At 44.1% G+C, this 13,383-nt stretch overlaps 1 protein-coding gene across 1 annotated transcript in view; it reads right to left on the bottom strand.

The window, feature by feature from the left end:
* Window positions 1-290: 290 nt before the first annotated feature.
* Window positions 291-13,383, bottom strand: part of LOC127645573 (apoptosis regulator Bcl-2-like) — a 66,038-nt gene continuing 52,945 nt past the window's right edge. The window contains exon 2 of the mRNA XM_052129234.1: window positions 291-5,617. Within this exon, the coding sequence (XP_051985194.1) occupies window positions 5,480-5,617 (138 nt within the window). The 3' untranslated portion in view covers window positions 291-5,479. The remainder of the gene's footprint in view (window positions 5,618-13,383) is intronic.

The following is a 13,383-nucleotide window of genomic DNA, read 5'->3' as shown; positions in this document are numbered from 1 at the left end:
GTTTTCACACGCGTGGCATTTAGTGGGATGAGGGGGCTGGAGGTGCGTGTCATGCTCTGGGACGTCTTTGAAGTCGAGGGAACAGGGTGAAGAGAACAAATAACCCCCGAAGTGCTCGTGGCTGTCGTACCTTGTCTGTGCGTTTCCCTCAAATTACTGTGACTGCTTTGTGAGCACAACTCAGGAAGTTGAAATTCACCGAGCATGGTGCCACACTTCGTTTAATCACCTCACAGAAGTATGTGAGATATCACCATAAATCAGTCATTTCACGGAGGCAGATTGTTCTTAAATTCGTTTTATTGAATCTTAATTTGTTTGGCAGGAACAGATGGACAAGTAGCTTATTCAAGCAGTGACACGATCATACACAAGAGCACGGTGAGCAAAGCAACAGTATGCTGTGCATTGCTATGACATATAGCAGCTTTTCTTGTAACGTGACATTGCTCCAGGTGTAACAACAATGCAATACAGGATCATTCAGAAACATATTTTGTGTGCACTGTACATTGTGGTAATTTTCACCTTATAATATTTAAAGTCAACATGAAATCAAAGAGGACCATTTACTTTCTTAATAGTCATAGTCTTTCTTAACAGTCTTTCGTCAAAATGTAATAATGTGCTCTGCGATGTTAATTCTTAGTGGACGTCGACCGACCGCCTCCACTTGAATATCCTTTTACACACCCTTCCGTCATTGCGAACATTCTTTCATGTTGACTTTAATGTTTAGACATATGTGTTTCCCAGAAAGTGCTCTTGAAATATGACAACTAATGTTAAATACAGTCTAATGAGTGATGCATTCTTTAAAAGACTAACATATCTTTCTCCAAAGCACTCAAATATAATAGTGCAAAGAAAGATCCATCAAATACAGCTGATCCGGTAACACTTTACAATAAGGTTCCATTGGTTAACATTAGTAAATGCATTAGGTATCATGAACAAACAATTAAAAACATATTTTCTACAACATTTACTAATCTTAGTTAATGTTAGTGTGGCAGATTTCACTGCCTTCCCTATGAAGGAGGAAGTGGGTGCCAGCTGGACAGATCTTTAATTAACAAGATTTTAATTAACACACAGTTCACGTAGACACAACATACACAGTGCGCTCTGACACACAAAAGGTGGCAGACTCGCACGGAGCGCTCACTCTATTGACTTTTCAGCCCAAAGCAGATTGCACACAATGGTGAAACTCTCTCTCTCTCTCCCTCTCCCGCACTGGCGTTCCCAGCTCCCCTTTATCTCTCTCTGCTGATTGGGTAACTCAGCACCAGACCTCCACCCTGACGGTCCGGCCACGCCCTCTTTCTCATCACAGATAGTTAATAAAAATACAATTGTTCAATGTTACTTCATAGTATATTAACTAATGTCAACTAATATAGCTTTTGATTTTAAAAATGTATATGTTTTAATTAACATTAACTAAGATTAATAAATGCTTAATACATATTGTTCATTGTTAGTTCATGTTAACTAATGTTCTTCACTAATGTTAACCAATGGAACCTTATTGTAAAGTGTTACCTATATATTTATATAAATTACATAGCTTTCCAAACATCCAACTGAAAGACCCCTTTGTAAGACGTATTTCCTCAAGCAAGAGCTCAATTTTAACATGCCATTTTAAACCAATCTTTAGTGAATATAACACAAGTCAAAGCTGAATTTGAATTCACAGACATTAACGGATGAATAAATGGACACAATTTAAACATAATTCTCTAAAGATATAATACGTGTTGTCATACAGTTATGCTCAGAATAAAACAGCTGGATGTTATTATTGATGCCTAAAATCCATAATGAACGCCATTGACCGAAGCTAGAGATTAAGTTTGTGTCTATACAGCAGCACAGAGATGTGAAGTTCAATGAGAAACCTGTTTGCAAACTTTGTATATAATTGACATTTCTAGCTCATAAAAGCAACAGAATTCTTTGGAAATTTTCCCCAAAAGATATATGCCATTTAAACGCAATTTTGACATGTTAAAATTGATTTATCACTAGTGAAAACACAATACTAGAATTAATTTCAATGGTCTCCACGATGTTAGATGTTACATGATGAAAACAAAAAACAAAAAACAAATATGGTTACGCATAACTCTACAGTAACAATGGAAGTGACTACATGAACATAAATATTAATATTCATCAAGTCGCCGAACATCTAGCAGTTAATTACATTGATTTATATAATTTATAATCTTTAAATTTTTTTAAGCAGCATTTAGTCAGCAAATTAGGATCTAATATGTGCTCCAAATCTTTCAGAGAAGCTTAAAACTTCCCAATAAAATCATCCCTAAATGATCTCTTGAAACTAGTTGAACGATTGGTACCTAAAATAAATAAAAATGAAACAAGAATGAAACAGCTATCTGTATTATAAATATTTTAGCAAATGTTAGTGTCAGAGAGAACTGTAGCTGTACACAAGACAAACAGCATCCATTTATGACACAAACTCTTTTTACAGACCGGTTCAGTCCTTTGTGACTGCTTTTGTTGCTGTTGTTGATGATGTTGTTGACCTTGTCAAAACCTACAGTACAGACACATGGAAATACATTTACAGCCTACAACAAGCCTGTTCATCTACTTTGCTGGACAAGGTTGATTTCTAAATTCATCCATCAACCACTGATTAAAACACTGTGTATACATTTTAGGGATTGTCACATTCTAACATGAACATATATCCATAAAGTCCAGATAAAACGGAACATTGATTGGTTATGGATGTAAGTTCTAAGGAGTTACCGAGGGCATCTATTTAACAAATGTTTGTTAGCACCCCCTACAATGACACTGAGGTTACTAATAATGGTGCCTTAGTTCGAGCAAACATTGACATTGCAAGTCCCTCTATGGTTCTGAAGTTTTCTTTTGGTTCTGTCTGAATCTAAAAGCAACCAATGCAAAAGCACCAAAGTTGGCTCCATAGCAAACACTTTAAGTTGCTCATGTCCATAGGTTTAACACTAAAACTTTTCATTTCCTGCCTCCCGATCTTTTGTGACAGAATTTTGTTCAAGCATGCTGTGTCAGAAACAGACACCATGGAAATGTAAACACCAAATTCAAGGAATCTAGTTGGGATTTCCATTCCATTTATCCATTTGTTTGGATCCACTTGACCACTGAACATGATGTTTTGTAAATAAATGTAATAATGCTAATAAAAAAAGCCAGATCTCAAGTCTGGACAACTGTTTCTGTTGGTGCATGGAGGAACACTAGAGTGGGCATGAGTGTAGCTAGTGTATTAAAGAGTATAGTGTGAACTCTGCATACTGGCTGCTGGACAGGTTCGAAAAGCCTTCAAACTAGCTCAATTGTACCTGTGGAATGATTCCAATAATGTCCCCAGATATTGAGAATAGTGATAGATCGGATTATTAATATGGATTGAACAGTGTGACCGATTCTTCTTCTTTTACATTTGGTCCACTATATATTTAGTGACTATTTGGTTACATCTTTGGTGTCTCTCACAAACCTGGACTCACTCAACATCTGAAATCTCCCGGTACTTTCCCATTCTGTGCTCTCTTCTTATTCTCTACCCCCAAGCACTTAACTCTTCCTGAATCAGTAAGCTGAGCACACTACAACAAACTGCATGCCATTCATTCCATCTTCTCTGCATTTCACTGTACCAGGACAAAATCCTTTAAAGAGCCCATGAAATCCTAATAAATTGGTTAGCTTTTAAACTAGCTTTTAATCCATGGTAGTTGTCATTTTTATGCTAGTGTACTGCTAAAATGAACCTTTAGAAAATATACACATTTAAAATGTACAGTTTTTCTCTTTCAGGATAACGGACCAAAAATACTGTTTGCTCATCACAGATTTTTGTCTAATCATATGCTCTCTAGATGAGAATGTCCCTCCCCCAATACCACTTGCAACTGACTAAAGAGTAGCAAATTATTGTTCCTGGCTGTTATAAAACTAAAGCTTATTGGCCTCAATTTGTGTCACCCCCAAACTTCCAATTTCAACTGACCCTTCGCTAAGCCCCGCCTTATAAGCGCTTCTGACCAATCCAGTCATAGCAACTGATGCCATTATTCTGACACGCATTTGCTATTTTCTAATGACAGCCTATGGAAGCAATGTATGTTTGAGTACTTTTAAGTGGGATTTTATCAAAATAATCAAAGAAATGTAAAACATCTTTGTTTTCAGGTCATTTGCGATGGTGACACGAGTTGACCAAAGAGGATACCAGCAGTGTTTTCTTTATATTTTTTAAATAATCTTTAAAAAAAAATCTGGAGAAGAGCATGTTATGGATTAAACTGTGTCAGCCCTCATTCTCAAATGAACATATAATATCAGCAACTATACCTAAATTTGCTCTAAGTTAAATTAAAGCTAATAACTGAATGTTTATTAATTTATGTATTGATTCAAGTCATAATAAAAGTGACAGTAAATAAAGAGTTCATAGCATCAAAATGAGTGTATTATGAGACGTTATGAACAGTTCTGTTCACTTACGCTGATGTTATCAGATGAGTAATCACTAGTAAGTGAAGTGACTGTAATAATCGGTTGCCTTGATTCTGATTCACAGTCTCCACAGTTTTTAATGAAATTACTGTGTAATTTAACAACTTCTCTACAAAAAACTTCAGATAAATATGCATTAAAATGCCGTTTATGAGAATATTTTGCCAAAACCCACGTCCTTTTCAGCAGTCTCCCATTCATTCCAATGGGGAGCTCTGCAGAGCTTGTCAGAAAGAGCAACGTTAACCAAGGTGGGGGTGGAGCTTAGCGAAGGGTCAAAAGGAAGCACTTGAACATAGGACAAAAAACCTCAAGTGATGCTATCCTGAAAGGCCTATGGATAAAGTAAGGGATAATTAAGACTAATGTTATGAACATCAGATTAATGATAGTGTGTTCATTTGTATCTCTAATGATCAACACATTTGGGTGGGGCTGTTATCATTAGAAGGATTTAGCTTTCAAACCAAACTTTCATCACCATAGACCTCCTGCAAAATCTCCACCATGCTCCCAAGATGTTTCACCTCTTTCTTGTATTTTTCCATCCTCTTCATGTTTATACAAGTACACGAGGTCCGGTATGTGCTACACTAAAGATGACCATGAACCAACTGCATGTGACCAATCCATTTGAGATCTGATATTATTCTGCCAATGATACGGCTACCTCTGTCTCTTTCATCTTTTTTTCTTCTTCAGTGCCTGTCCTCTCATGAAGTGTCGGCAGCATGTTCATTTCCTGCTGTTACTGTCTTTGTGTTTGAGAGCAGAGAAGAAAGAATATGAGGGAGTGGGAGAGAAGCTTTGAAGAGGAGCAGTCCTGGGACATGGATGTCGTCTGGGAAAACAGGAGATGAGGGGGTGTAGGCATAGAGGAGAATGGATGAGAGAGAGGACAAATGACTACAAAAGGGTAGGTTTCTCATTTCTGGGCAAGGTAGGCCCCTATGGTCAGGCCAACAGCCCCGAGAGCAGCCAGACCAAAGACTGTTACTATTGATGACCAGGAGCTGCGGAAGAGAGAGTCCCTCTTTCTGCCATAGAGTTCCACGAATGCCTCCTGGTCAGAGAGAGAGAGAGAGAGAGAGAGAGAGAGAGAGAGAGAGAGAGAGAGAGAGAGAGAGAGAGAGAGAGAGAGAGAGAGAGAGAGAGAGAGAGAGAGAGAGAGAGAGAGAGAGAGAGAGAGAGAGAGAGATTTTATTAGAACATGGCATTTAATTCAACAACATATAATTAGAGGTCCACTATTACAATATCTCTTACTTAGAGTAAGGGATCTGAACATACCCCTAATCCTTATTATTAAACTTTTGCATGCAAAGGCTATGGCATACTTCATTTTTCTGTGTTCCGTTCCATCTAGTGAATTCGAGTGCTCAGCCTTTCAAATGATACTCTTTTGACCACAAGCCCATAAGGACGAATTTGACGCATATGCACTGCGCCAACTGTCCGTGTGTGTAGAAAAACTATGCGGCATGCAGACAGTCCACACGTACTGTGATGATTACGAAATTTGCATCACATGTATTGTAAGACTAGTGGCATGCGGAAAACTGACACATACTGGGGCATTAACTCATCCCACATTGTTTGTGCTATGGACAAATCGTGGCTTATGGAGGAGTGCTGTGCTTTTACTTTTGTAAGCGATGTGTCTTATGATTTTTTCCTCAAGGAAGTGACCTGGGCCACATCTAGGTACCAGGATATCATATACTAGTAAGCAACTCTCCACCAACTACCCAGAATACCCAAGCAACCTCATAGTAAATGCACTAAAAACCACTCAGAACACCTTTGCAACCACCCCCCAAAATCCTAGCATCATGGCAGCAAGTTTTACTCTGAAAATAGATTATTTAATTTGAACATTTCCACAATAGTTAAAGAGTCACAAAACTCTACATGGCGCAAGCTGATTGGTCCTTTGACACGCAAACTGTTAGTCAATCAACTTGCATACTCTCTCTTCTTTGTCCAACATTTAATTTGCCTTTTTGCAGGTAAGCAGGTTTCATTGCAGAACATTAAGAGAGTTTTCCCACTGAAACCCTCCTCCTTCCCAGTATCACTTGTCTAGATCTATTTCAAGGGGATTTTATTTATGTCTAATTGTGCAGAAGCAGTCTTAGATCTCATTTACACCTGTTAAGATGTGTCTTGGGTGGTCTGATCACATGTGGTCAGATGAGATACTTGACACAGCTTAAATGCGTCTCCTGTGATCAGATTTGGACGGACTCTGTTTCATGATGACATACATCAATCACCATATCAGTGTGTTACTGTGGAAAAGCTATTTCTCCCAAAAGCATCTGAAATTTTATCTAAGCACAAAAGCAACATTTTGAGCAGAATTGTCTGTTATTTTAGTGGATTACCTGTATTAACCTGGGCTGCTGATGTTTGTGCTTCCCATAAGCGTCTGTGCGTGTTTATTTGAAGAACATCTGTGAAGTTCTCATACTTGTGTATATATACTTTTTTAAAATTTTTTATTTACGATTGGACAGTTATAGTCAGCAAAGTTTAAACTCTTGTTTAATGTAGCGGTTGATTGAAAAGCGAGGAGTGGCGCATCGCTCCTGCCGGGACGCATGCAGGACAGATTAGCATTTACACTTCAAAATGTTTTTGTGATCTGATCACAAAATGTTTAGACCCTGCTTAGACCTGTATTTAGTGCTGATCACATTTGATTGGATCACCTGAAACACATCTTAATACCAGGTGTAAATGGGGTCTTACATGCTTGAAACAGCATGTCTTTGTGTCCGAGCTTTGTGTCTCTGCAGCAGCAGTAGCGTAAGCAGATCTAGACCACCTAGACAAACCCACAAACTAATTACCATTATAATAACACCTTAAATATATTCATAGTGTTGTCGTGACTGAACAGTTAGTTTCAATAGTAAAACCATGGTAGATTTTCATAAAGGATGTAAATTCTATAAGATCTGTCTGAATTGTCAATAACTATGTTTCCATCTAAGGGTTTTTTTTTGCGACAAAAGGTGTAGCGCATCAAAAGGTTTACAGATTGAGCTGATGGAAGCTAAAAAAAACTTTCACAAGTGTCGACATAATATTTTGCCATATAACTCTAGTCCATAAACTATCGATACTTCAAATCTCGTGAAAAACTGGTTTGGAAACACTTTTTGTCAAGAAAATTGGCATAACGCAAAAAGGTAATGTCACATGACAGAATTTACCCCAATAATTAGCCTATGTTAATCATGACGATAAGGTATACATCCTTGAAAGCCAATTCATTGTATGAGAAGGATTACTTGCACTGTTATGGATTGGTCTTAAAGGCATACCTGCAAAGATCCGATGCTGCAAAAACCTCTGCGTATTACACCGTATTACAGAATTCTACGTGTTCTGACATGTCAAAACAATGGACAAGACCGGCTCAACCCGGAGATTGTAAAAACGCGCAATATTGTAAAAGGTATTGGGTGTTGCCCAGCCCCCCACTCTGCATATGTCTGCTAGAGAGGTGCCATTGGCCAGTTCCCACGAGGATGCCACACTCCTTGTAGAGTGTGCTCGAACCCTCAAGGGGGCAGGCACGGTCTGGGTCTGGTAGGCTGCCTGCCTGTTGCACACAGCGCCCCAGCCCAACTGGGAGGCATCCGTAGTAACCAAGACGCATCTGAAAACCTGCTGTAGGGGGACTCCTGCCCGTAGGAAACATAGGTCTGTCCAAGGGCTGAATAAGTGACGGCAGGAAGGGGTGAGGGGGGTAATACGGTATGTGACGTGGTGCCGTGCCCATCTCGGGACTCAAGTCTGAGGCCAGTGCTGAAGAGGTCTCATATGCATCAACCCGAGTGGCGTGACCATTGCTGAGGATGCCATATGCCCCAGTAGCCTCTGAAATTTGAGTGGAACCGCTGTGCCCGGTCTGAACGAACTCAGGAAATTTAGCACAACTGCGCGTGCTCGCTTGTGAGGCGTGCTGTCTTTGAGACTGAGTCTAACTCCATGCCGAGAAAAGAGATGCTCTGAACCAGGGAGAGCTTGCACTTTTCCCAGTTTTCCCAAAGCGGCTAAGTTGCATGAGCACCAGGCCCCTGTGCTCACAGAGCAACTGTCGAGAGTGCACTAAGATTAGCCAGACATCGAGGTAGTTGAGTATGCGAATGCCCACTTCCCTTAACGGGGCAAAAGCTGCCTCTGCGACTTTCGTGAAGAAGCGAGGGGACAGGGACAGAACAAAAGAAGGGCATCTTCCAAGGGGTACCTTGTACTAATACACCTGGCTGTCGAAAGCTAACCGTAGAAAGGGTCTGTGACGGGGTAATATTGAGACATGAAAGTACGGATCCTTCAGGTCTAATGCAGTGAATCAATCTTGATGCCGGACGCATGTCAGAATAAGTTTCTGGGGCAGCATCTTTAATGGGAGTCTGTGCAAGGGTCGGGTCAGAACTCGCAGGTCCAAGATTAGCCGCAACCCTTCTGCTTTCTTGGGTATGATGGAGTAAGGGCCGTAGAAATCTCCATCTCGTCTGGAGGGACAGGCTCTATCGCGACATTGCACATTAGGGTTGCGCTCTTTGCACGCAGGGTGGAGGCGTTTTCTGCCTGCACCGGGGTAACGCGGACGTTGCTGAAACGGGGCGGGCGCCTGGCGAACTGAATCGCATAGCCGAGTCGGATGGTCCTGGCCAGCCACCGCGATGGGTTGGAAAGCGTAAGCCACGCGTCCAAGCTCTGGGCGAGGGGCACTAAGGGGACTATCATGTGTGACGTACCTGGAGGTGGGGCCTCGCGATGGGGGGTGAAGTCGGGGAGCGTTGCTTCGTCCCGAGGTGGTTTTGCTGAGGAGAGGCTTGAAGCACTTACCTTGCTCTGCGTACCCAGCCTGGGGCAGGTAGGCGACTGAGGAGGAGGTTCTGCAGCGACGACCTCTTGACTCATCACCACCTGCCAGCCTTAGGCGCAAGTGTGGGGCAGTTGGGCACATGAAGGGTCCGCGTTCATGAGGGCACAACTGCAGGTGCTCAGTGTCTGATCACCATGAGAATGGCGGTTGTGGGCACCGGCTAAGTGACCTAGGTAGTGAGGAAACTGCTTCCTTTGCGACAAACTGGGTACCACAGACAGTTGGATGTGCTGCATGCAAAGGAAAGGAAACAAAAGATTCTCATGGCCCGGAGAGTGTAGTCGTTCGCCGAGCGCAGTTCCTGCAGCACATCAGGACCAGGACTACCCAAGTGCATATCTCTTGGACTGGTGGACTTGCAGGAGGGACGCAGCGTGCAGGGCGGAGGCGGCCTGTCCAGCGGCGTTGTAGTCCTTGGGTGCCAGAGACGACATCAACCTACAAGCCTTGGAGGGGAGTGATATTCGATCCCGCCAGGGGGCGCATTTTGCGGGCACAGGTGCACCGCAACTGCTTTATCCAGCTGGGGTAGTTCCGCGTACCCGTGGACCGCCCTGCCGTCAAGGGTAGTGAGAGCGAATGGGCGAGGGAGTTGGTTCTGTGCAGTGAAAGATGCCCTCCATGATTTCGTCAGCTCATCATGCACCTCCGGGAAGAAATTAACCTGGGGGGGGGGTAAGCATAGTGGACAGCTCGGCGTCGGCCTCACACTGGGCCGGCACACCTGTAGGCACTAGCTCAGTCAAGTCCTATGCGTTGGAATCTTCCATGACGCTCTCCAATGCAGCGTCAATCTACACAAGGGTTCTGTGATTTTTTTTCATAGTAGTTTTTATATAGTAGCACTTAAATTATAATGTTATAATATAATTATTATATTAATAATTACATTTAATATAATAATTGAATATTTTGTTAGAAATTAGTACAAAATTTCAAAGAGACAACAGCTTCTATCATTATTAAAAATGCAATTTCATGACATATAAATTGACAGAATATTAAATTTGTACACAAGCTAAAATGTGATTTAAACGATAAAAAGTTAAATATAATATATAATAAAATCTACAATTTCGCATACTGTATTGCGTGAAATTATATGAGAACTTCTATATGCACATAATATATAAACTGTGTGTGTGTGTATATATATATATATATATATATATATATATATAGTCATCATATATATATTTATATTTATGATGACTCCCCCTACTTGTTTTTGTTATTATATTTTTTTTAGTTTACAGTTGCATCACGCTTACATGTTGTCAAAAGTCTGTCGAGTAAAAACAAACATTTGCCTTCCTGACACTGATTCTTTCTCCAACATGTCGTTAGATGGTTGATACCACTTTTATGGTGTTTACTTTTATGTTTGTTTGTTCCCCGTCTGTCGCTCTCTTTGACGTTGTGTTGGAGAAGTGACACTAGGGGTATCTCTTGAGCACTGAATATACCTCTGATCTATGAAAAAAGGCTAATGAGAAGTTGGCAGCTAGTATTTGCATACCCCACCCCCGGACATATGGGTATAAAGGCGAGGAAATACTAGAGTTCATTCAGAAAATTTCTTCGGAGCAGATGGTTGTGCATGCTGTTCACGTGAAATCACACTAGTTCCAGTATTCCTCTGACGCTCTGCATGCTGTTGGATTGACGGCGCATTACAGCGGCGATTTCTCCTTCTTGCACGGCAGAGCAATTGCCCCTGAGAAACCAAACTCTAAGAGAGTTATTTAAAAGAGTGTTTTCCTCTAAAAGTGTGATTTTCTCTAAAAGAGCTATACACAGCGGCGTTGAACGTCCTTTTCAGGACGCGTCTTTATAAAGATGCCCTTCCGCCCCTGTGTAGTTCCTGGATGCGGTAGAGTGCTCTCCGCTTCAGACGGCCACAGGCGTTGTCTCGTGTGTCTGGGTAGCGACCCCACCGAGGCTGCGTTTGTGGATGGTTCATGCCCTCACTGTGAGGGCATGACCATGGCAACGTTGCGGTTGCAGCTCACTTTCAACCAAAAGCAAGCCACTTCAGCCGCCCCCACATTTGCTCCTTCTTCCCACGGGATTGAGGATGGTGCGAGTGGTGCTGGAAGCGATCTGGGGATGGCAGCGGGTGCGGCTCCGTCGCGTACCCCCCCCTCGGACCACCCGTCCCCCGGCACGCTCATTGACTCCCGTCCGTGCTCGAGGCAACAGCGGCTCGCCTCACAGCCAGCCTGCCTATCCTCTGGAGCTCGAAGCAGATGAGCTCGCTGCTGCATCGGAGAGCGTGGCGTCTGACGCCCAAGCTGAGGCTGACGCTCAGATGTCCGACTTGCTTTCCCAGGCCGCCGCCAGCGTGGGCTTGGACTGGAACCCTCCGTCCTCCCCACAGCCATTGCGGCTGGATGACTGGTTCCTTGGGTCTGGGCGCTGCTCACACCTACCCTCGACGGCGGAGCGGCCCATGGGTACACGTCGATTCCCCCGGTGGATAGGGCTGTTGCGCTCCACTTATGCCCCGGAAACCCTACCACCTGGCGGGGTCGCCCTGTACTCCCTTCCAAGGCCTGTAGGACAACATCCTCGCTGACAGCAAAGGCCTACAGTGCCACCAGACATGCTACTTCCGCCCTGCATGCCATGGCCCTCCTGCAAGTCCACCAGGCCAAGGCGCTTAAAGAATTGCACGTGGGTAGACCTGATCCCGATGTGCTGCAGGAACTGCGCTCAGAGACCGCCAGCGCCCTTAGAGCCACGAAGGTCACAGCGCAGTCACTCGGGCAGGTGATGGCCACGCTCATGGTCCAGGAACGACATCTGTGGCTGAACTTGGTCGAGATGCGTGAGACTGACAAGGTTCGCTTTCTCGACGCCCCAGTTTCTCAGTTCGGCCTCTTCGGTGACACCGTCGAGGACTTTACCCAGCAGTTCTCCATGGTGAAGAAACAGACGGAGGCCATCTCTCACATCCTGCCCCGCCGCAAGTCTGCCGCCATGAGCCATGCCCCGTCTGCTCGCCGAGGGCATCCCCCTGCGAAGAAACAATAAGCTGCTCTGCCTCAACCTGGGCCCAGCTCTCAGCCCACGCGTCGAGCGCTGGGCAGGAAGCAGACGCCCCCCATCTCACTGACCTCCTTGAGGACCCGGAAGGTGCCCAAGCACTCCTGAGATGGACGACCCAGAGCCCAAGACGTTAGCTCCGTAGACCACTCCGTCCCCCGGTGGAGGGCCGGGAGGAGAATCTTCTTTTGAATTTATTTCATTTACCGCTCCCCTTAACCAGGGCAGCGGTACCCAAATTCTCAATAAAACAGCTATTTCCTTTGTCTCTGGGTCATCTGGCCTGCAAATGCCGTTCTCACGGCACTCTGCCACCAGATCTCAACAGTCCCAGCATGCTGGACAGGGTCCCAGATCCGCCTTCAGCCCCACGACTGTCCCCTGGCCGGCCAGTTCTGGCGAGTCCAGAGGACGCAACTACAGGACCTCCTCCTCAGTCACTAACCAGCACCCTGCCGGGTGTGCGGAGCAAGGTAAGTGCTTTGAGTCCTTTCTCAGCACCAGAGCCTCGGGACGCGTCCTCGCCTCCCGACGGCGTACTACCTGCGACTCAGGTCGCTGCTTGCCACTCACATCCCTGGCAAACTCAATGTGATAGCGGGAACGATTTGGCAAGTCCCAGGTAGATCTGTTTGCCTCCCGAGAGACCTCCCATTGCCCGCTCTGGTATGCCTGAACAGAGGCTCCCCTCGGGGCAGATGCACTGGCACACAGGTGCGCAAATACGCATTCCCCCCCAGTGAGCCTTCTTGCTCAGGTGCTGTGCAAGGTCAGGGAGGACGAGGAACAAGTCACAATAGTGGCTCCCTTTTGGTGCTCCCAGGCCTACGCCCTCAAAAACTGAGAGGTTACTGAGAGGGGTACCTCCCTGGCAG

This window comes from Xyrauchen texanus, chromosome 6 (genome assembly GCF_025860055.1).
Source record: "Xyrauchen texanus isolate HMW12.3.18 chromosome 6, RBS_HiC_50CHRs, whole genome shotgun sequence".
NCBI classification, from domain to species: domain Eukaryota; kingdom Metazoa; phylum Chordata; class Actinopteri; order Cypriniformes; family Catostomidae; genus Xyrauchen; species Xyrauchen texanus.
This window is presented reverse-complemented; position numbering and strand designations above follow the sequence as displayed.